Raw genomic sequence first — 24,701 nt, 5'->3', positions numbered from 1 at the left:
CCAGACACACGTCAGAGTACAATGAGGTTATCTGTGTCGTAAACACAGGCTGCATAGACCTGGTAAAGGTGGAGTTGTATCAGCTATTTCTTTTGGGGGGAGGGGCAGTATTATTGAGGTGTGGTTGGAGATTTAAAATGATTGCTGCGGGGCTGTGGGTTCAAAGACCCAGGGAAGAGGAAGAGGTTAAAAGCCATTTTTCCCCTTTACTCCTGGATTGTTCCTAACTCCCGTTTCCTCCCGGCTGTCACCTGTAGTGCTGTAGCTGCATTCCCTCGGGGAGAGCGTACAGCAGGGAGGTCCATTTGGTACTGCAAACTTCAAGACAGGCTGTGAAGGGGTTTGATCTAACATGCACTCCTCTAAGGGCACAACTCTTCTTCCCTGGTCAGGGACAGGCTGCGTGCACTGGGGCCCAGGGATCACATGTCAGAACAGAGTCAGTGTTACACCCAGTGCACTCAAACACCCATGTCTGTTTCTCCATAGAGCCGATACAGATCTATCCGTGTCCAAACAGGGCTCTTCATATCACCCTGTAATCTGTCGGATCCAATAGCAGATCTTTACAGCCCAATTCTTCATACACCAAGCCAAGCCTAAAAGAATCCTTCTCTCCTGTTCCCAGAAAGGGTTCTAGATGGGACTGGTATCCATTCATTATACCATCAGCTGACAGCAAGCTGTCTGACTTACCTGACACTGCCTCGGTGTGTGTGTGTGTGTGTGTGTGTGTGTCAACACCCCTCCCCACTCAGGCACGGGTGTCCCCCCTTGCTCTCAGACTCTCCTCTCCCAGTCGGACCTGTGCTCAGCTGAAATGGGGTGTGGGCGGAAAAAAGGCAGACTGCACCCCACTGTCCAAATCTCTTTTCCCTGGGCCTCAGGATTCCACTATATGGGAAGTTGGAGGCAGAGCGGTGCCTCTGTGGCTAAGGATCTGAAGGATGTTATGAAGTCAGAAAAAAATACAAGGCTGTTTAATAATGAGAGCTTTGTTAATATGGGAGTAAGCTGCCAAGGCCAACAAACTTAATTTCTTTAATAACTCATTGCAATTTTCAGGGAGTGGGCCGTCCCAGTCCTCCAGCGGCTCCGCTCTTGTTCCTCGCAGTTGCCAAGGCAGCCAACATCTGTGACGAACACCGGAGCTAGGTAACAAGCTGCAATAAAAAACTTCAAATTAAAGATGTGGATTTAACTTTGCTGTGAGCTGTCGATGATATTTCCTGAGGACACACGGCTTCTTAATTTATTGCCTCTTACCCAACTTGGGCCAACACCTGCAGGTTTTGTTAAATCGGCTTTAAGATAGACAATTTATAGATACTAATTTCACGCGATTAAGAAGATAAATCACTTCAGATCCTCCGAGGAGCAGTGGGAATGTGACTCCCTCTGTGGAACAAAGTGTTTTCAACAAAGTAGTTGAACCAGCATCTCGAAAGTATAGCTCATAGAGTAAACTGTAGTTACCTTAGCAAGGGTTACTGAAGCCTGCACCTCATTTCAGAGATCAGTGGCCCTCTGGCGCCCCCTCTCAGCTAGGTTGAAGACGTACAGGCGCAGCAGCTCTCCAGGGACAGCCCAGGTCTTATCAAAGGCAAGGACAGTCCGCAGTAAGGGCACACAGTCAATACAGCCTGAACTGCAGTTTGAGAACTGGTAGTGTGGATCTGTTTAAGGGGTTATAAGGCTCTACATTTAACATTTATTCTTTATCTACCTTAGGCAGGGAGTGGTAACCCTGTGGCTAAGGAACTGAGCCCGTGGCTGGAAGGTTGCTGGTTCAAATCCTGTGGCCGGCAGGGGAATCCTACTCCAGTGAGCCCCTGAGCAAGGCCCTGAGCAGTGAGCCCCTGAGCAACTGCTCCAGGGGTGCTGTATAAATGGCTGACCCTGCGCTCTGACCCCCAGCTTCTCTCCCTGTCTGTGTGTCTCATGGAGAGCAAGCTGGGGTATGTGAAAAGACAAATTCCTAATGCAAGAAATTGTATAGGGCCAATAAAGTGATCTGATCTGATCTCATGTTGCTGCAGAGAGAGAATGCTGTCACATGTGGTGGTTAATTCTATGTCTTGTGCTTTTTGTGTCCCTCGGTTGGCCTTACTCAATCCTGCGTGCGTGTGTGTGCTTGTGTGCGTTGTAGGTAATACCGAAACCACAGAGGTTAGCTGGCATGGCTCCAGAGGGAAAAATGATTTTAAAAAATGTGTAGGAGAAACCCAAGACTGTACCTGTGGCAATTATTTCCACTGAGCAGTGCCAAACAATGTAGCCTAGACATCAGCATGCAGCCAGTATCGAGGGTGTGATCAGAGCGCAGCCGTCCGTAAACAGACACCCGATTGAGCAAGCAGCCCTGTTCCCTCTGCCCCGGGGACCCTGGGTGCTCCCCACTGGGGGTCACACGCGCTCTCTGCTGCAGCTGGCATGAGCTCAGGCGGAGCAGCCGGGCGGAGCTCAGGACTGTCCAGCACTGGGTGGACAGTGCAGCCCGCAGACGAGAGGCTGGCTTGTTTTTTTGGTTTGGTTTTTAATTTGTTCTTAATATACAAACAAATGAGTTAGAACCTTATCAACAGTACGAGGTTGTGTGGTGTTAGGGGTCACATTAAATACTAAGTTTATATGCTGAAAGATTTCTGTAAACCAATTAATCGAGTTTATTTTTGATATTTTGAAGGAATCTGAGTATAGCTTAAAAGAATTAGAAAATTCTTTAAACCCCCTTTTTTTTAGTCTACGCGTATGTATGTAATATTTTGCCAAAATTTTACAAACTTCTTTGTTTGAATTCAAAACACTAAGAACAATGTCCTTAAAAGTTAGATTTACACAAATATTACTATTATTTAACCAAGAACATACAGAGTACCAGAAAGCTGTTGAATGCTGACATGAGAAAAAAACGTGATTAGTTGTTTCAATATGAAATTCACAAAATGTACAGGTGTTACAGTCAAAGTGAAACCTTTTTCTCAGAAGTTCCTTAGAGGGATATACGTTGTTCAGTCTCTAGAGACAAGCCAGCATCTGGGTTTTGACAGCATGGCTGAGTAGCCTGTTCCACTCTCCCCCACAAGCACTTCACTGCAGTTCAGCTCCTTAGGATTGTGTTCCACTGCTGTTTCCAGGCAGGCCCACAGGGTGGAAGGCCTCTGTTATTTTGAAAGCTCGTATCAGGTTCCCCTGTAGTCTTCTCTGTTCCAGACTTGAATGAACAGTGTTGAGGGCTGTGGCACAGAACAGGGGTTACGGCAGTGGATTTGTAACTGGAATGCAGTGGGGCTGAGCCCCTGATGCAGATGTTCTTCTTGGGCCCTTGTGCACGGCTCCTTATACCTGTGCCTGCAGACCACCCGGCTGTGTAATGATGTAACGTGTAATGTAAATAATGGTGTAACAACCAATGGTGATGTAATGATCAATAGATAGATAGATACTTTATTGATCCCGTGAGGGAAATTGCAGTGCAACAGCAGCTTAACACACACAACACAGCCACAGTGTAACGAATTATATAATAATGGTACAATACATACAATACAATACAATACAAGGTTACTCACAGTCCGGATGCACAAGAACAAACTAGAACAGAACAGTACACAGAACACAGAGTAACTATAGATATAAATATAAATATAAATATAAATGTATTGCACAGGTCCCTGGCATATATTGCACAAAAAGTGGTTGTAAACGGGAAAAAGAAAAAGAAAGAGAACAGATGTAGCAGTAGATGTGTAGATGCGTTTAGTCCAGAAACAGGTCACTGTCGATGTTGCCTCTGCCAAGACGCAAGGTGGATGCGTTGTACAGTCTTATGGCAGACGGCAAGAATGACCTCCTGTAGCGCTCCCTGTCGCACCGTGGATGAATCAGTCTATTGCTGAACGTGCTCTTCATTCCTGCAAGCCTGTCATAGAGGGGATGGGAGAAGTTGTCCATGATGGCCTCTAGTTTGGACATCATTCTCCTCTCAGCCACTACCTCCAAGGAGTCCAGGTCAAACCCAATGACAGAGCTTGCTCTCCTGATGAGCTTGTTCAGCCTTTTGGAATCTACTGCTCTAATCCCAGAGCCCCAGCACACCACTGCGTAGAAAATGGCACTCGCTACCACCGATAGAACATGTGTAGCATCTTACTACACACATTGAAGGACCTGAGCCTCCTCAAGAAGTAGAGTCGGCTCTGTCCCTTCTTATAGATGGCCTCGATGTTCTTAGACCATTCCAGTCTATTGTCGATGTGCACACCCAGGTACTTGTACGAGTCCACCATCTCCACGCCACTCCCATGGATGTAGACAGGAGTAGGTTTGACCTTTTTCCTCCTGAAATCTACCACCAGTTCCTTTGTCTTTGTAACATTCAGTTCCAAGTGGTTCACCCCACACCACTCCACAAAGCTGCTGACCAGTCCTCTGTACTCCTCCTCCTGTTCACCCTTGATACATCCCACAATTGCAGAGTCATCTGAGAACTTCTGCAGGTGGCATGACTTTGAGTTGTACTTAAAGTCTGAAGTATAGAGGGTGAAGAGGAATGGAGAAAGAACTGTCCCTTGAGGTGCCCCTGTGTTACTCACTACCTGTTCAGACACACAGTTCTGAAGTCTCACAGACTGTGGTCTGCCTGTCAGGTAGTCAGTGATCCACGAGGTCGTGGAGGCATCGACTTGCATCTCCTCCAGCTTCCTCCTTAGAAGTAAGGGCTGGATGGTATTGAAGGCACTGGAGAAGTCGAAAAACATGATCCTTACAGTGTTGCCAGCCCTGTCCAGGTGTGAGTAGGCCCTTTGCAGCATGTAGATGATCGCATCCTCCACACCAACACTGGGCTGGTAGGCAAACTGTAGGGTGTCCAGTGATGAGCTGACCAGGGGTCTCAGGTGGGATAAGACCAGCCTCTCCAGTGTCTTCATGATGTGAGAAGTCAGTGCAACTGGTCTGTAGTCGTTGAGGACAGAGGGGCACCCTTTCTTTGGTACCGGGACCAGGCATGATGTCTTCCAGAGCACCGGGACTCTTTCCAAGCACAGGCTCAGGTTGAACAGTCGCTGGAGCACTCCGCTCAGCTGATCAGCACAGGCCCTCAGAACCTGTGGGCCCTCAGAAAGCTGCGGGGGCAGCTTGGGGGTGCGGGCAGGTGGTTAAGGGCAAATCCAGTCGAATGTTCACTGAAACTCAGTGTGCTTGTGCAGTGTGTGGTGCGGGGGTGCAATGTTCTTATAATGTTCAATAATGATGTAATGACCAATGATGATTTAATGCTCAATAATGATGTCATGACCGTTGATGGCATATGCTTTCCATCAGCTTAGTGCTGCTGAAAGTGGGAAGAGTTCTGGCCTGATGAACTTCTAAGCTGGAGGAATGGACATTACCAGTAATTACACTGCTGTTCAGGACTGTAGGGAGGCAGGCAGCTTGGGGGTGCGGGCAGGTGGTTAAGGGCAAATCCAGTCGAATGTTCACTGAAACTCAGTGTGCTTGTGCAGTGTGTGGTGCGGGGGTGCAATGTTCTTATTGATCAGCACCAGTACAACCCAGGCCACCGTTCAGGATCTTGGCACTCCCACTGAGCTGCAGGTGCACAGTCTCTCTGAAACAGGATGGAGACAACCTGTCCTTTCTGGAAAGAAAAGGGAAGAAAAACGGGAAAAACCTGTTCCTTAGTGCTCCCAGGGATAACCGGACAATCAGTGTCAGAGCCAGAACAGGCTTCAGCGATGACTCATCAGGGGAGATCCTCAAACAGGAGGCAGTGAACAGACTATAGCACGTAGTAACATCTGGCAGGCTTGGAGACTCTGTCGTGCGAATCCAGCCTTAATGACCACTAGCCAAGCAAAGGATGGATAATGGCCAATCACCAGTTTAAGAAATTTTAAATTTTGAAGCATGTTAGAATTTAATTGCTTATAAGAACTGTATACAGTGTTGTAATAAAGTTTATTTAAAAAAAAACTTGTTTCAGGTCTTTTCTCTGACCCTCTTATCTAATGTAAAGGTTCTTTTGAGGGACAAGAGACTTTATTATTCATAATAATAATCGCTTACACTTATATAGCGCTTTTCTGGACACTCCACTCAAAGCGCTTTACAGGTAATCGGGATCCCCTCCACCACCACCAGTGTGCAGCCCCACCTGGATGATGCGACAGCAGCCATAGTGCGCCAGTCCGCTCACCACACAGCAGCTTTCAGTGGGGAGGAGAGCAGAGTGATGAAGCCAGTTCAGAGAGGGGGATTATTAGGAGGCCATGATTGGTAAAGGCCAGGGGGAAATTTGGCCAGGACACCAGGGTAACACCCCTACTCTTTTTGAGAAACGCCCTGGGATTTTTAATGACCACAGAAAGTTGGGAGCTCGGTTTTACGTCTCATCCGAAGGACAGATTATTGTTCATGATGGCTCCTAATTCCCTTCAGAAGTTTGATATATTTATCATATATACTGACAGAGATGGTGGCTTTCGCTGGGTAGTGCTTAGCAAATGAAAGGAAAACACAACAGCACCTGAATTATAATAATAAACATTAGGAACTTAACAGAATTGCTCTATATATATACATCCTTTCATGTTTAAAGAAATCAAAATAGGAATTAAGACAGGACCATTTTTAAGATCACATTTAAACAACTGATTTCTAAAGGTAAAGACAGAAAATGATTTAAATGTTGTAGTGTTGACACGCTCAGTCCCCTCTGAAATCCAGCACGCCGTGGCCTCCGCCGTGAAGCTCCTTCTTCAATCTCCCCTCTCTTTTTTATTTTTATTTTTTCAATCTCCCCTGTGTACGGACCTGCAGTGTCACCCAGGTGAGGCAGGACAGTGCGGGGTGACGTGAGACCCCTTCCATGTGAACAGCGCCCTGCGACCCGTTAGAATGAGAAACCCTGCAGTACAGCCATTAACTATTTTTAAGTATTAACGGCAAAGCATTTGAAAAATTCTTCATTATCGATTTAAATAAACAAAAACTCTCCAATCTGTATTTCTCACACAATCTATAACATGGACTTCACGCAAATTCTATCTGAGCGTCATGAGCGGCACTTTCGAAAAACAAAAGAAAGTTAAATCAAAGCTGAGTTAGTATTTATGTCAAAAACATATATATATATATATGATGAAATATAAAATACAAATTATTTTTCTTAGACTTTTAATTAAGATTTATTTTATTTAATTCCCCTCTCTCGCCCCTCGTCGACCTCCTACCTATCTCTTCGGGCCGGTTTGAAATAGCGAATCTCCCGAGTTAAATCGAAAGTTAGCGTGGGGGAGGCAGAGGAAGTGGTGCGAGCGAACAAAGGCTGTGTGGGGGTGAGTGTGTTTTAGGTTTAATTTCACCGTTTTCTACAAAATTTCCAAGTGAAAACTGGCCAGCAAGTGACCCAAAAGTAACCACATCCCAGACGTTGTGCTGCTGTGCGTGACCATCGACATAGTTTGGCGTATTGGTCTATTTCCATCCCTGAGCCGCCGGAATGTCTGTGCGCCATTCATTTGGTGTTGCTGCAGAACAACATCTGTCATCTTGTGGCCTGTTGTTTAATTTGCTTTAAGTTTGATTTTTGTTTACGTGTTAGTATCCAGAGCGCTTTAGATCCGGCGTTCATCCAAGATATTATTTGTAGGGGTCAGGAAGATTAGTCCTAGTAGAGAATGTGCCGGTAGAACGCGAGGTTTTGTTATTGTGAGGCCTTGTGTGTACAGACAACGAGACGGGTCAGTGAGCAGATGTATACATCGCCCTTTGATGGAACGGTGTTCATATACACACAAGCACAAGTCTCTTGAGCGGTGATGTTCTCTTAGCGAGGAATGAGCTGTTCAGAGTAAGATCGGCACAGTGTGTTGTACTCTGCTGTGATGAACGTGTCGTTCTCTGGTGTAGTAATAATAATAATTTAGGTGTTACTGACAGAACTGCATGTCTCTCTCGTGTTTGTGTTGTAAAGTCTGCTTTATCATATTTTCTTTGCCAGTGAGAGAAAACCGCCTTTATTTATTATATATGTAGCTGGGCTGCTTTGAAGCTTTGAAATGTTGTAATACTTTGCAACGAAACAGCTGCCACTGCACAAAACCGTGACTTGGCATCATTGGCGTCTCTAATCAGACTGGCAGGATTGGTTATCACGAGTAGCTCAATATCTCCGTATCCATACCATACCAAACAGTTCAACATGCTGTATTATTTTCTTTTCCTTTTTTTGTTCTAAAAAGATTTATTTATTACAGAACCAATGACCGGAATAGCCTGATATCCTCCATCCATCATCCAAGATGTCAAGTAAGGAAAATTAAATTTCAGTTCATGTGGTTTGATTGTAGTACTGGAAGAGTACAGGTCTCCCTGTCGTCTCCAGGCTCCCCTCCCTGCTGGCCTTTCCAGGCTTGTCCAGAGCTCCAGTCCAGTTCAGAAACTCAGCATTTTCACAGAGCAGGCGTTACTCTTGGCCCGCAGGAAAACGTTTTGCTTTGTTTCGGTCTAAGCAGTAGGATGTGCTGTTTGCCAGAACACAAAATGGTAGAAATAAAATCCACAGAAATTATTTTTGCCGTGTTCCAAGTTCAGCATTCAAAGAGTAGCCGCGTGTTTACAAAAGCCCCACAGGTCTCTTAGAGCTTGTTTGTAAAAACCTGATTTTAAATTTGAAAATGCCTTTTAATTGATTTTGTTCTGTGCTTCGTTGTCCGTTGTTTTGCGGACAAACAGAGACCAGGAAGAGTTCAAGAGGGGTGTAATCGGTTTATAAAAGATACTGACATTGAGAAACTAATCCTGTCTTCATGCTTAACCTTTAGTTTAAATGGGCTGCACATTTATTTAAAAAGTTTTAAGTGGCTGATTTCAGTGAGCAGAAAGGAGCGTTAAAGCTCATGTGTGTTCTCAGCAATAAGCAGACATTTACTTGGCATTGGGCTGACCAGAGACTGATTCCACTTGAAGGTTTTTTCTAAACTTTTTCTGAAGGTTGCTTTGCGTTAAAAAAAGCTAAATAGTGACCTTGATAGTTTTCTTCAGGAATTAATCTTTCCACTAAATGGGTGAAGAGTTTCATTGATAATCCTATGAAGACTTTTCCCTGTATGTTTTGTGTGTTATGCATGTACACACAACCAGGATGCAGGTCAGCTCTTTGGGGAATATGTCTTATTTTTAAGGTGTGAGTAGGGGTAGTAAATGAGGTCTTTTTGTTAGGGCTGCATGTGCTAATTGCTGAAACACATGGGAGGGGTTAAAGGTTGCAGACCGGGGTGATTTCTAGGAGAAAGCAGCTGCTTGAATGAATACTGATAGACGTGGAAGGACAGAAGTGCCCAGCGGGGATCCCAGCCAGAGAATATATATAGGACTGCTCGGTTTGACTCATCCGGCTTCAAAATCGGACAGTCTTTCCATTTATTGAGATCTGGACCTAGTCCTTTGCATCGTAGTACTGATAACTGCTCCCCAGTTCGACGGGCATGGTGCCTCTTCGGAGAGTTTCGGTGGGCTGCTTGTGGCCCTGCAGGGCGATCGGTGCTAATTCAAGCAACTCTGCAGCCGGCCGCAGTGTGGGGGGGAGCTAAATCGCCCCTGGGGTTTGCCCCATCCCCACAGGTGCGTTGTGAGCAGTGCAGTAATGGCTCCGTGCAGCTCCGTGTGTCATTAATTTCTTTCCCCTTTTCTTTCATGCAGAAAGGCCATCCTATGCCCCTCCCCCTGCCCCAGCCCCCACCACAGTAAGTATTGCAGATGCAGCACAGAGACAGACGAGGGGGCTCCTTCACTGTGCAAGGGCCTCTGAACCTTATAACAGGCTGGGACTCGGCCTTTGAGTCCGTAAGAAATGTGTTCGAACATCTCCAAGAGATGCAGTCTTCTCCCTCATTCCTCCATAAACCGCTAACAGGAGGAGGTCCCTGCAGGGCTCGTATTGTCCACACTTCATGTGCTGGCGCTGCAGGGCCAGTGAACTGTCCTCTGCAGTTACTGTACTATGGGTGAAGCGTTCAGCTTTCAAACGCCATTGGTCCTCGACAGACACCAGTAATGTGTGACTGTAACTCTGAAGTAATGCCTTAGCTGTGGGTATGTTTCCTGTTTGGTTGTTAGCGAAGGTTCGTCCTGACTCAAGGAGTGTCAATAATGCCAATGTAGATCACTACCATTGCTGCTTTGAAAAAAAAAAATGGTTAGTTGCTTTTGCATGACTCCGTATGCAGACCATATTCTTTTTGTTTTTTGGTTCGTTTTTCTCCTTTTCATTCTTTTTTCCTCCCCTCTTTGTTTCTCTCATTTCTCATTCGTGTTTTTGTCTCATTTGTTTCCATCAGCAAATGCCCAACACCCCAGGGTTTGTGGGATACAACCCATACAGCCATCTGGCCTACAACAACTACAGGCTGGGAGGGAACCCAGGCAGCAACAGCCGGGTCACGGTAGGAGAAATAACTTGCAATTTAGGGCGAGTTAAAACCCCATTGTCAAGAGGGGTACTTTGTCTTAGCCATGTTAGTTATTGGATTAGCTGCACACCCCCAGAACTGAAGTGACTATTCACACACCACTGGCTGCTGCTTTCACAGACTTGGTTTGCGGTCTTTCCCCATGTGAGTGTTTTTACATGGACTTCCCAGGGTCCTGTTGCCTGCCTGCAGGAGCAGTAAAGTTCTGGGGTGAAATGACCCACGTGCTCTCACAGAAGGGGGCTGGGGTATCTGGCCCATCTGTGCCAACCGCTGTTTGTTGCTGGAGGTGAATTTCAGAAAAGAACTCCTCGGGCTCCAGCTGGTTGGAGCTTGTTAACAGCCAGAGTCCAAGAGCTGTCTCGCCTGCTCCAGTCCCACACCTCCTATGCCCTCCTGCTCCAGTACCTCCTCACCACCCACCTCCCTCTGTTGACGAATATCCCCACTTCTCCAGTGTCTCTATGGTGGCTCTACGTGTGTATTTGTGTCTGTATGAGCGTGCCACCCTGGCTGTCCTGCGCCTGCTGCTGCCCCCCTGTAGCTCCCTCAGTCCGCCGTGCCAGGCAGACGCCTTTGCTCCATGCATGTGGCAGCGGACTTTCGGAGTGGGTGAACCGAACCCGTGAATGGCATCGGACTGCATTGCTTGGCATGATTGAATGCAGCAAAGGCGAGGTTGTAACCCGGGTGCAGCACACGCGTGGCTACAGTGGAGTGAAAGGTTGATGACTGGGAATCTGTGTTACAATTCCATGGTCGCGGTGCCAGCGTTCGAGATATGATGATGCCTAGAGTTTTGCTAGCAGCAAACATGCAAACCCTAAGGCCATGAAAATATTCTGAGCCTTTTGTTACCCGAGACTCAGCAGTTCAGTCGTTTTAAGGTCTAAAAACATGTAGGCCTCTCTGCTTAAACTAAGTGGCTATAGAAAACTGTTCACGTGTGTTCCCATGAAGTCTATGTGCAAAACCTAAACAGCAGTATCCTAAAAACAAGCATATTCTGAACAGCTTGAATCTGTTCCTCAATCGTTGAGTATACAGTATATGTTGCGTTGCTTCCAAGCAGCTTAAGCCATTTTCATTTTTTCCTGTTGATATTTTTTTCCATAGTATATTTTTATATTTTTCCGTGTTTATGTCTTGTTTAACGTTAAAGAATCACATCTGATTGACCGCAGATTCGTTTCTGCTCTGTTTGCTTCCATTTAGAATTCATCAGGAATTACGATCCCCAAACCTCCAAAGCCCCCAGACAAGCCTTTGATGCCCTATATGCGATACAGTAGAAAGGTAAGAGGTCTGACAGGGTGGGTTTTTTCGTGGTTCTCAAACGTTTTTAAAGCAAACGGCAGTCCTGCTTTAGGTTGATTCAATGAAGCGTATGTAAGCAGTTGGCAGTGATTGGGCAAGGTTAGGATTAGGAAAATCACTACTGTGTGTCTATGGATGCTTTATTAAACGTTAACAAAACCTCAGTTTAAAGCTCAGGGTGGACATCCTTGGTCCTGTAGGGCCACCACTGATTTGTAAGGTCCTGAAATGTGAGGTTTCATCAATGTTAAGTGGATGAAAGTAAGTTAACTGGTTTAGTCATTTCAGGAATGGCCAGCTCGAGCAATATAGGGCTGTTGGAGTGTTTTAAAATGTATCTCTGAACTAGGTTAATTAACCAAGTAGCCTACCAATAGGAAATTGTTCCAGTTGTTTGGAAATCAGTTGAGAACAACTCCAAAAACCTGCTGACCAGTGGCTCTAAGCGACTGGTAGCCACTCCTGTCTTTAGTAAACCATTCCTTAATAAATCTATGAAACTTTCGTTTTATCTGAAGCATTGTTTCATACTGGCCAGATGCAGGGTCTAGAGGAGTCGCTGACATTATGTCTTCCTGTTTAAGAGAATAAATATAATTTGAAAAATAAGGCTCAATTCTTTTTGTTGGAGGTTTTAACTGCACTTGTGGCACAACAGGGATATAAGTTGTCTATCAGGGACAGCAGTTGTGTTCAGGGCACAGAAGGAGACTTGAATAGTTGTTCATTTGTGCTGAATCAATTTGTAACAGTGTGAAAAGAACAACTGTGTATTTTAATTCCCATCTGTCTGTCTGGGAGAGGAGTTAATTTGCCATATGTACATTTATACTTTGATTCTTATTTGTGCCATTCTCTCGTGACGTGCACAGGTATAATAGACAACACCACGCAATGTGCACAGTACATTACATCATAATGTAAAATAAAGTCACAGCAGACTATCATGCACAACAACATGTAGATAGTGCAGAGCAATAAACACACAAAGATAAATGCCATGATGTTGAGAATCAATCTCAAGGAATTTGGGATGAGGGACAATCAACACATGGCTAAAATGTGGTGTGTATTTGTCATCTTTCTGACTCTGATTTTTATTGTCTGCAGGTTTGGGACCAAGTGAAAGCCTCCAACCCGGACCTGAAGCTATGGGAAATTGGGAAGATAATTGGTGGGATGTGGCGGGACCTCACTGATGAGGAGAAGCAGGAGTACTTGAACGAATACGAGGCTGAGAAGGTGTGTTGAGTGGGCGGAGGGTCCTGCCCGCAGACTGTGCACCTCCAATCTGCCTCAGCTGTTCTGGAACTCAAGTCAAAAGCTGTCTGTGGCTGAGATTTAATCCACAGCAGTTATTTGATCAGTGTATCACTTGTCTGGTGACAAACAACCCAACCTCAAAGAAGTTCTGGTGGAATAGGTCACTCAGATTTGGTATATTCTATAATCATCCAGGTGGGGCTGCACATTGGTGGTGGTGGAGGGGAGTTCCAATTACCTGTAAAGCGTTTTGAGTGGAGTTTCCAGAAAAGCACTGTATAAGTGTAAGCAATTATAATTTATAATAATAATTGGCTTATTTGTAAGAGTCACGCCAAGGTGATTCCTGTTGATTATAAAAGAGGAGAATAGACTCTGAAAGCTAGGAGTTGGGTGGCTTAGCTCAGTTATGCACTCTTGTTTGACAGCATGCCCCCCATTATTAAGGCTTCTCTTTTACAACCTCTATAATTCCTTGACATGGATCCCAGAATTCACTTCTGTCCTACATGGGATACATGCCTTGTCATAAAGAATTAACATTATTTGTTCGTTTCGTGTATGCGTCTCATCCGAAAACCCAGTAGATGAATATATCTAACCCACGGCTCTGCCTCTTGCTTGCTCCCCCACCTGTCCAGATTGAGTATAATGAATCAATGAAAGCCTACCACAATTCCCCGGCCTACCTGGCCTACATCAACGCAAAGAGCCGAGCGGAGGCAGCTCTGGAGGAGGAGAGCCGGCAGAGGCAGTCCCGCATGGAGAAGGGCGAGCCCTACATGAGCATCCAGCCCGCCGAGGACCCTGACGGTGAGAAATTCACTGCTACAACTGCCTGTTGTTGCTGCTCTGCCCTGCCTTGGCCTCCTGCTCTTCCCTCCTTCCCTGCTCTTCCCTCCTTCCCTGCTCTGGCCCGCTGCTCTGCTCTGCCTGCTGCTCTGTCCTCTTGCTCTACCCTGCTCTGCCCTCCTTCCCTGCTCTGCCCACCTGCTCTGCCCACCTGCTCTGCCCTGCCCTCCTGCTCTGGCCCGCTGCTCTGCTCTGCCTGCTGCTCTGTCCTCTTGCTCTACCCTGTTCTACCCTCTTTCCCTGTTCTGCCCCTCCTTCTCTGCCCTGCCTGCTGACCTGTCCTCCTGCTCTACCCTGCCCTGCCTGCTGACCTGTCCTCCTGCTCTGCCCTGGCCTGCCTGCTGCCTGTGCTCCTGCTCTGCCCTGCCCCGCCTGCTGCTCTCTCCTCCTGCTCTGCTCTGCTCTGCTCTGGCTTGCTGCTCTAAAGCTTTCCTGTCCTACTGCTGCCTCAATGAGCTGCTCACCTGTCTGACTGCACACCTGTTCTACATGTTACCTTTCCTTGTAGTTTCTATGCACTTTGGCTCTCCCCGTGTACAAATGTCCTCTGTGGATATTGTGAGGCCATATAATGTTTCTTTTCAACCACATTCATCAATTATTTTCTTTTTCCAGAGATTTAAATAATTCTGATGCAAGAAAACCATAACACCCTGTCTGAATGGTGACACATCTTTTAGTCGGTGAACTACAACCAGAGTCTTCTTTTTATCATTTGCCAGATTATTAAAATGTCTTCAGATGTTTGGAATGTGATGAGAGCAGAGTCTGGCAGGATTTTACTGTGAAGTTAGGAGGCGTGTTTGGCTCATTTAAAGCCAGAGTCCCTATTCTGCAAGCTCAGTGAGAGCTTGCTTAATCTTAAGTGGGGCAGATGCCATTTGCTGCTGTCGGCAGAACAGAAACCGAAGGGAGTGGGTCCATTTTACTTTCCGCTGGCTGTGCTTCATGAAGCCTGTCTGCCCGAAAGTGCTGCTCCTCTTTGCTGTCTGAAGTTAATTTATTTTCTTATGTAATTACATTTTCTGCTCAAGGGTATAGGTGCACATGCAGGTCCTGCCCTTCATGTTTTTGACATGCAGTACAAATTGAAATTGGTGTAGGAGGATGTTAAAGGACCCCAGTCAGCTGTGGCCTTGATGTCTGTGCCTGAGTGTGCAACTGGGCTCTGGGCCCCCAGGTCCTGGAACTCAGGTTTAAATGAATCCTTGGAATTGCTGCTTACCTTAGTTGGGTTTTGAAATAGCTAAAGCTAAATGCTTATGAAGTGGCTACCTGCCCTTGAAGTTCAGATGAAATAGTGTGGGATCAAGGTCATGTTACTAGACTGTGGCTAATGAGGCCCAGCTGTTGAAGGTCTCATTCTCATGTTGTTCCATTGGAAGTGGTATGAAAGGTGATGTTTAAGGATGTAGGGTTATAGTAAAAAATCACATTTACCATGTTTAATACACTGTTGAGATGGAATGCAGCACTATTCCTGTTCTCGCTGTCAGTGAAGTGCAGACTTCAGAGGGCGGTGTGGTCAGCTTCCCATTGCAGGCGATGCTGTTGTGTCTTTTGGCTGCGCAGCTTGGAGCTGCTTTCTCGGGGACAGAGTACCTGCTGTCTTTCTGCTCCTCTGGTCTTCAGCCACGGCCCAGTAGAATTAATCTTCCACCGGCGCTCCGTTCCGCACACAGCTCTCGGTTACAGCCGTGTGAGAATCTGCCCTCCGCTGCTGTTCTCAGCTGGCAGGCTGGAAGAGCCGTCTGTCAGGGCAAGCTGGGTGTGCCGAGCTCTGCGCACGGGGCCGGTTTTCTCAGAGCTCCCAGACGGTCAAAGTGACTTGTAGCGATCTGGGGTGGTCTCGCACGCTGGTTTGCAATGCATGTCTGACAGGTTTTGTGGTGGTGTTCTCCACCTTGCCCTGAGGCACCAGCTGAGCTCCGGTAAAGTGAAGGATGCATGGCATGTACCGTACCAAGCCCTCTCCTCAACTCATCCCGGCAGGGCGCCATCGGCGGGTTTCTGTTTCTGTCTTTTTGCATTTCTCCCCTTATTTTGATGCGTTTTAATTTACCGCAATGCGTTCCCTGTGATGTCAATTCCAAATTCTCAAACTGGAAAAATAAGACGGTTCAAGTAGGCAGCTGCATCAGCGTGCGTAGGCTGCAAAGGAACAAGTTAAAGGTTTATTCCACGCTGAAAAGAGAAGAAAGGAAACGCAACATTTCAGCTGTGGAGCCTTCTTCGGGTGTGTTTTATAAAAATAAAACTGGTGCCAACAGGTTCCTGATCTGTCTGCAGCACAAAAAAATGTGAAATTATGCTCCTTCGTTCTTGGACTCTGAGACTCGGATTTTCCTCTGCAACGAGTCTGTTTGAATCAAAATTTCATCTTAAAAAGAAGCGTCCAGCCTCTGTTTGCCGAGGTGTTTTTTTTAACCTTTCATTACAAAGGGCATCGTGCTTTTCCCCTTTTGCTTTTCGCGAAGCGTAAACGAATGATGTTTGTGGTTGTTTTTCCTGTTGTTGGGGCGGGGGCAGATTACGACGATGGGTTTTCCATGAAGCACTCGGCCGCAGCCCGATTCCAGAGGAACCACCGGCTGATCAGCGAGATCCTGAGCGAGAGCGTGGTGCCGGACGTGCGGTCCGTGGTCACCACGGCCAGGATGCAGGTCCTGAAGCGCCAGGTCCAGTCTCTCATGGTGCACCAGGTAGGAGGCGCAGGGCGAGGGCTTGTCACCACGTGCCCAGGAGGTTCCTGGTGTCAGGTTCGGCTCTGCCACAGCCTCGCTGTCCCTCCGATCGAGTTCCTGAGCCCCCAGCACTTATCTGTCTTGTTCTCTCCCAGAGGAAGCTGGAAGCCGAGTTGCTCCAGATTGAGGACCGCCACCAGGACAAAAAGAGGAAGTTTCTGGAGACGACGGAGTCCTTTAACAGCGAGCTGAAGCGGGTGAGCAGGCCCAGCTGGTGTCCCCAGGGTGACCTGCGGGTGCCCGGGCTCGGGGGCGAGTGGTTTCTGGCCTGTGGGGGGTACAACACTCACATGCACTTGTGCTGCAGGACCAGCCTGATTCCCCCAGCCAGCCTGCCTGCTCTGGGTTAAGCGCTTGGTTAAGGCTGAGTGTTTAAGTGAGGATTAGGACTGCAGGGAGGGCTCCACTCCAGATACAGATACTTCTTGGATCTTCCAGTTTTAAAGAATATTTTTGATTTCCTTGCTGTGGAAAAGTCTGAATGCATACTGAGCATCAAAGAAACACAAGAAATCAAAGAAACCTCACCTAGTTTTTTCTGTAGTCTTTTAATTTTTGTTCACAAGATTTTAAATCTCTTACTGGAACCATAAACACTTTTTGATGTTTATTGGAACATCAGTAGAGCATAAAAGTTTCCAGCTAGTGCACATGGTTTTGACAGACTGATGGGTCAAATTGGTCTGAGGTTATCAACAGTTTCTGTAGAGCGAACCAGCTTTGCTTTTACGAGGCCAATCTCCCACAACAGCACAAAGACCTGCAAGAGTGAGGTAATGTGCAAACTGGAGGTTTTAACTGTCTGGCCCACTTGCTGATCATTGGGATCTTCCTAAGGAGATGTTGGATGGAACAGTTAACTGCTGTTTTCCAGATGAGCCCTGGGTGGCCAGTGTTGTGGGCAGCGGTGCTGACCCATGTGCTGATGAGCCCCGTGTTGCGGGCAGCGGTGCTGACCCGTGTGCTGATGAGCCCCGTGTTGCGGGCAGCGGTGCTGACCCGTGTGCTGATGAGCCCCGTGTTGCGGGCAGCGGTGCTGACCCGTGTGCTGATGAGCCCAGTGTTGCGGGCAGCGGTGCTGACCCGTGTGTGCTCTGGCCTGGTGCTCCCCAGCTATGCGGTCTGAAGGTGGAGGTGGACATGGAGAAGATCGCGGCGGAGATCGCGGCAGCGGAGGAGGCCGCGCGGCGGCGGGCGGAGGAGCGCGAGAGGGAGGCGGCCGAGCAGGCGGAGAGGGCGGCCGCCGCCGCCGCGCTGGAGGAGGAGCAGCTGCGCGTGTCCGCCGCTGCCACCGCCGCCGCCAAGCCACCCGAGGACGAGCCCGAGGAGGGAGGCAAGAAGGAGGACGAGGAGGAGACTGAGGCCGTATCCATGGAGACAGGTGAGCACCACGCCCCAGTCACACCTGCCTGGCCAGCGGCGGTGCTCTTTGATCACTGCAGCACTGGAGTCGGGGCTGGCACATGAGACAGCTTCATAGACGGCATGAACAGTATGTTCAGCCGAGCCATTTTTTGCAGAGACACATGACTGCAGTTCTCCTGCAAGGGTGCGCGACTCTCCATCCCTTTATGCCGTTGCTCTTCGCTGTAGCGGCAGCAGCGCTGGCTCTGTGGCTCAGGATCTGCACTTGTGGCTGGAAGGTTGCTGGTTCAAATCCCACGGCTGGCAGAGGAATCCTTCTCTGTTGGGCCCCTGAGCAAGGCCCTTAACCCCAACTGCTCCAGGGGCGCTGTACAATGGCTGACTCGGCGCTCTGACCCCAAGCTTCTCTCTCCCCATCTGTGGCAGTATGTCTCATGGAGAGCAAGCTGGGGTATGCGAAAAAACAAATTCCTAATACAAGAAATTGTATATTGGAATATACAATATATACAATAATTGTATATACAATAAAGTGATCTTATCTTATCTTTCTTTTATGGCAGGAGCCCCACTGTTCCCAGGTCCCCTGTGTGTGTAGCCCAGTTAAAAGTTCACCTGCTTCCCTCTGTGGAAGATCATTCTCTTGAATTGGCAGTGCTGTCAGTGTGCCATCTAACTGCATGCATGCACACTGTTTCCGTGTTCATATTCAAGTCACTAATTACTGTTTGATTCTCTGGGGATGTTTGTATACAACTCACTGCCTCCGGCTCCCTTTTTCTTTAAAATGACTGAACTTACACACGTGAGACTTCCTAAGGCACATAAAAATGCACGCTGAATAATTTCATCCCCCGACACCTGGGCGGAACGGCTTCACGCTCTGCTCTGCCGCACTGGAGATGCCGAAGCGCTTCGCTTTTCAAGAGCATCCTCTCGAAAAAGTGCCACCCACGGGTTACCCCAGGGCCAGCCTGGCCCACAGTGCCCATGAAAGACAGCTTGCCAAGGGGAGGCAGCTTAATCTGGCCAACGGAGGAACATTTAAAATAATTACGAGTTAAAACCTTGCTGGAATTATTTTGAAGCCTCACTGCGCATGGTTTCTGCTCTTGCAGTTGGTATGTTTTTGTGTGACGATGAGTCATTTTTTTTTTATTTTCTCATAAAGGTCAACTGAAAATAGATGAGATCAGATACGGGGAAAAATTCTGTCAGTTTTTTTTCCTGTTGGGTTCCGGCTTAATCTTGCCTTTCAACACGGTGACAATCCCTATCCCTGAAACAATGCAGGATTATACCTCACAATAAGATCCGCAGGCAGTTTCACTGGCTTTAGGGATTTCAAGGTGTAGCCTGGATTGTTGTTGTTAATAAAGCTCGTTGTGAAAACTAGATTTTGCTGATGGAAGCAGAATTTGCTGCCAAGCCATTAAATTGATTTTCCCAGGGTCTCCTTTTCCCTCCCCCTGTTCACACAGGCAGGCGAAGAAGTAGGTGTGGGTCTGACTGGACAGCATTCGTCCTTTCCTCAGCTCTCACAGATATCCAACACAGTTTACCCACTGCTGGGCTTCTCAGCCTTTTCTTTTTTGAGGGGTACCCCTCTTCAAGAAACCCCTCTTGGTACAAGTACAAGCCCCCCCCCATTTAAACTTGAAATCCTATCGCAAAGCATTGTTTTTTGCAAGCAAAGCTGCCCAGCTCCTGTGAGCAGTGAAATTACATGGTGCAATAAGAAAAACAGGTCTTTGGTTGTTACAAAACTGTACAAAACAGTTTGTTGTTTTCAGCAGGTGATCATTAATTTATCTGACACTTTTCTTCAGTTGTCCAGTTGTACAGCTGGGCTTTTGTTGGAGCACAGAGCCTTGCACAAGGGCACAACAGCAGTCCAGAGCCCTGATGTTCCTTCACACTGCTGGTCTTATAAACCTGTCCATAAACTGAGAATATAATAATAATAATAACATCACTTTATTAACCCAATACAATTTCTTGCATTAGGAATTTGTCTTTCTCATACCCCAGCTTGCTCTCCATGAGACACACAGACACACAGATGCACTTGTCCTAATATAATCATTCTTTTGTTAAAATATTGGTTTTCTTTATATTGCACAGACATGTTAACCATCCATATAAGACAGTGCTGACTTGTTGAGACCCCACTGACTGTTATCTGTTATGGCCTACGAACCCTGGTGTAGTTCAGTCCGGTAAAGTTATGCATGATGCAGGACTTTCTTGATGAAATGGGATCTTTTAACATTTATGGAAAAGCTGTCGGATGTTAAATGGGTCTTCTTGCATGTCTGACGTGGTGAACCCATGTCTTCGCTGTTTTCTAACACAAGAAATGAAAGGCGATCAGCTCAGTCTGAAATGGCAAAGTAAAAAATAAATTACATCTCAAGCAGGAGCATTTGAAAAGCAACTTCCTCGTGCGAAAGTGAAGAAAATCTTGTGTTACAGCACCCCTTGGTGGTAGCTTTTTTGCATTGCTGTGAAATATTCCTGTCTCACCAGGCTCTTGAGATCATTAGTGTCATAATTATGGTATTGTGTTGTTCTGCAAAGGAACTTCTGTTGTGCTGCTTTCTCTCCAAGGCCGGTCAAACCAGCACAAGGCTCTCCCTAGCGGTGCACGCGTTTACTTCACAGGAGCCTTTCTTCTGCCCTTGTGTTAGCACTGCTTACCACGGTTACTGCTGTGCTTGAGCCTCTGGAAAAGCGAAGGTTTCACAGGGGGTTTATAGTAAATCGCTGAGGTGCTGGTCTGCTTTCCTCTGTGCTCCAGACACATCTGGGTGCCATGTAGCTGGGATCATACGTGAATCTTGCACGTCGCGCTTGATGGGGTCGGTGAAGCGTGTGGCGTGTCGCCTGTGGCGCGTGCTCACCCTCACTCCTGTGCGGGAGGCGGGGGCTGCCCGAGTAACGCCCCCGCGTCTGTCTGTCTGTCTCTGTCCGTCCGCAGAGGAGCCGCGGGCGGAGGAGGCCTCCGAGGGCCAGCAGGCCAGCGAGGAGGGGGCGTCCACCACGGAGGACAAGGAGAGCGTGCCGGAGGGGGGGGACAGCGTCATGGAGGAGGGGACCAGCGACAGCAACACCGGCTCGGAGAGCAACAGCGCCCCCCCGGAGGAGCCGCCCGCCGAGCCGGCCCCGGACGAGGGTCCCGGAGAGAAGCGCGAGTGAGGGCGGCGGGGTCGCGGCCCCCCGCAAGGTCTTTCGTTCCTTTCATCCCCCTTCCTGTCCGTTTCCTCTGTGGGATGTGGAGAGCGTCTGCGGACGAGCGCAGTGATGAGCGCCTGCGCTTTCGTGTTTTTCTAGATCTGTCAAAACCTGTGATGGGGGAAATCTGGTCCATTTGTAGTTTTAATTTGGGCGATTGAGGCTGTGGTGTTGAAAATGTTGTAGATTTTTATCTTTCAGGGAAATATGAACTACATTGCCAGTTTTTGGTATGACAAACCAACAGCCTTAACCACCCAAAAGTGACGTTTTAGTGAGAAGGGATGTTTTTTCTCCTTCGCATGTATTCGATGTTATCAGAAGGCCAATGAATGTCTGGCTACTTCAAAATGGTCCAGTGGAGTCTGTGAACCTGTAGGGTTAGTAAAGTGTTTTAGGTATCAGGCTATATAGCACAGAAAAAAACATTAATTTTAAATCTTTTTTTAATTACCATTTTGTACCCCCCAATAAAACCATGAACTTCAACGTGCTGGTCTGTGGGCTTTGAGTGTGTGTGGATCCAGAAAGTTTATGCTGGTTACTGCTGGACTGGGAAAGCTGGTGCCTTCTCCAGCTTTGAAAAACTATTTGTGGTGGGGGCGAGTCTCAGAAATGCGTTGGGGTCTGACACTTTCATTTTTTTTATTTCCCAGTTGGTGAAACGCATAACGTTGATTTTCTAGGTCAAATGAAAAATACCGCAGTTGTTGTCAATGTGAGGGCAAGAAGGTGCAGGGGAGCTTTCTGCAGCTTTTTGGACCGTAGCAACAGCTGTGCTCGTCAGCCCTTTTGTTGTTAAGGCTCTTTCACAGTGGAGACGTGCTCCTGCTCAGGCCCTTGGCCTCTCGCGATGAAGCGGGCTGTTTTTATCATAAATACTGAGCTGCGGCGAATGAATCTGAAGCAAAGGATGTGGTGAGAGATAAAAGGGAATATTATTTTGGCTTTGCTGGTACCTGTGAATACTGAGAGATGACTAGAGCTGGGTTTCCTGTTTTTAACATCTCTCGTCTCGATCCCCTCCGCCCCCAGTGTAACCAGAGAAAAACAGGCACCTTAAAACCTTTCTGCAGCAGGAGCCGCAGTTGTTGAACTAATCGATCCAGTTCTCTTGTGGAAGACCTGTGAAGCTTTTCTGTGCCAGCTGAACCAAGTCTAAAATTCCCCCACATTACTGTTCCAAAGCCTGGGAGAGAGAATCCCTGCAGCAAATTTTCTGTCTCCCGAACCAGAGTTTCCGCCAAACGGTCCGTGCCCAGACCCGGATTCCTGGAGTCTGCGAATGAAGAAGTGGCCACAATCAGTGGAAAATGTGTTGATTCTCCGAACGGGCTGTGGGCAAAGGCAGCTGCTGGTTGCTCACATTGTGTTAGGTGTTTTGGGGAAGCTGACAAAATGTGCTTGTTCTTAAATGACCTATAATCTCTGTTACAGTTTTGTCCTTCCAATTTGCTCCTGATTGATCACCCTGTTCTGGGGTCTGTATGAGCCATTCACTTCCCACATTTTGGTCAGGTAGGATGCTGAAATTGTGGGGAAAATGGAATCCTTGATTAATTTGCTCCCAGCCTGTCTGAAAAAGTGTCCCCTTTCCTTATTCTGATCATGTCACGGGGATAAGGAACAGAACTTGCAGACCAGCTTTGCAGAATGAATGTATGACCTATACAGGACACCTTGTGCACTGAGCATATAAATTAAAGAAGACTGCCCTTCCATTGTTGAAAAATTTTAACGTCTGTTTTGGCGATGGGGCATTAAGCACAAACTATACCTTTTGATGTCTAAAAATGAATTACTTCTAGATGCACTAATGCTTCCGAACATTGAAATAAACTGTTCAGAAGCGGTAGCTACCTTGTTCAGAGCTACATTGCTGTGTGTGTAGTCCTGTCTTTATTGGATCAGGCCTGATCACTCTTCAATGTAACCTGGGTAGAATGGCAGTTGACATCACATTTGTAAACTCTTTGAATGCTGCCCACGGACTCAGGCTTGTAAAGGTTAGGCTGCATACAGTGCTGTAAAAAAGTAAGTGCACCCCATGAAAAGGTGTGTTTTTCCAACGTATTTGTATGGATATTTGATCTTCATTTCAACAATATTGATAGATAAACGTGATCTAATTTAACAAAAATGAAAATTATTCTTTGCAATCATTTATTCAACAACAAAAGTCAGAAATGCAATTGTCTGCTGTGGAAAAAATAAGTACACTCCCTAACTTCAACAGCTGGTGTTGCCCCCTTTGGCAGAAATCACTTGTAGGTGTTTTCTTGTAATTGTCTTTATGATGGCAAGCTGGCCAGGCCCTGAAACAGAATAGCAGCCCCAAATATGAGGTATGAGGTTCTTCTGGTGAAAGGCAGTTTTTTTGTTTTTGCCAAACATGACATCTGGCATTGTGGCCAAAGAGCTCTACCTTTGTCTCATCCATCCAGAGCACATTGTTTCCAATAGTCCCGATCTTCACCTAGGTGTTGTCTGGCAAACTTCAGTCGTGCGTCTATATTCTTTTTTGAGAGCAGAGGCTTCTTCCTTCCTGACCTCGCATGTAGGGCAAAGTTGTGCAGTCTGTTTCGGATGGTTGACTCGTGCACCTTGACATTGACTGAGGCAAGACTTGCCTGTAAATCCCTTGATGTTATCCTGGGGTTCTTGGAGACGTCCTGCAGCATCTTTCGGTCAGCTCTTGGGCTGAATTTGGTGGGATGACCTAGCCTGGACAGATTGGCAACGATTTGGAATTTTCTCCATTTGTAGATGATCTTTCAGACAGTGGAGTGATTGACTACAAATTGCTTGGAAATGGCTTGAAAACCCTTCCCAGGCTCCTAGGCATCAACAATCGTTCCGAGGGCCTGAGAGAGCTCTTTTGAGCTTGACATGATGTAGCCACACACCTCAGCTGCTAAGACCAAACCAGACCACAGCTTTCTGATGTTTGTATCAGGCAGTGCCCTCCAAGTTACTCTCTAATGATGTTCTAATCATTTGCACCTGTTTTGGTGCACCTGAGTCTAATTTTAAGCGTTTCATGCAATGATAAAGATAGGGGTGTACTAACTTTTTCCACACAAGGCACTTGCATTTCTGTTTATTTAAATAGTACAAATGAGTGCAAAATGTGATTTTTTCAAATTAGATCACCTTTATCAGTATTGTTGAAATGACGATCCAATATCTTTTTGTCCAAAAATGTAAAAAGCAACAAACCTTTTCATGGGGTGTACATACTTTTTCACAGCACTGTATGTGTTTTATTTTTGTGATATGCTACGTATTGCGATGCACTCTTCAGTCCTGTTCCCTGGGAAGAATGTTTCTTGCTCAGGTTTGCACAGTGGGGAGTGTTGTGTCTCAATCTGCCTGCTGCACTTGTCTTGGTCTGGCAGCCCAAACTGAGTGGGATCTCGCATGTGTGAGAAAGGTTGCTCTCTTTTTCTGT

The 24,701-nt window shown here is 47.0% G+C and overlaps 1 protein-coding gene across 1 annotated transcript; it reads left to right on the top strand.

The window, feature by feature from the left end:
* The first annotated feature begins 7,272 nt into the window (after nt 1-7,272).
* On the top strand, nt 7,273-21,739 carry smarce1 (SWI/SNF related BAF chromatin remodeling complex subunit E1). The gene is made up of 11 exons (XM_088906268.1): nt 7,273-7,340; nt 8,262-8,313; nt 9,706-9,749; nt 10,344-10,448; nt 11,691-11,771; nt 12,903-13,034; nt 13,697-13,868; nt 16,437-16,609; nt 16,747-16,848; nt 17,765-18,032; nt 20,997-21,739. Exons 2-11 carry the CDS (start codon nt 8,307-8,309, stop codon nt 21,212-21,214), a joined length of 1,302 nt encoding a protein of 433 aa, XP_088762394.1. The 5' UTR covers nt 7,273-7,340; nt 8,262-8,306; the 3' UTR covers nt 21,215-21,739.
* The last annotated feature ends 2,962 nt before the right edge of the window (nt 21,740-24,701 follow it).

The sequence above is a fragment of the Atractosteus spatula genome, chromosome 26, assembly GCF_055471065.1.
Source record: "Atractosteus spatula isolate fAtrSpa1 chromosome 26, fAtrSpa1.hap1, whole genome shotgun sequence".
In the NCBI taxonomy this organism is placed as follows: Eukaryota; Metazoa; Chordata; class Actinopteri; order Semionotiformes; family Lepisosteidae; genus Atractosteus; species Atractosteus spatula.
This window is presented reverse-complemented; position numbering and strand designations above follow the sequence as displayed.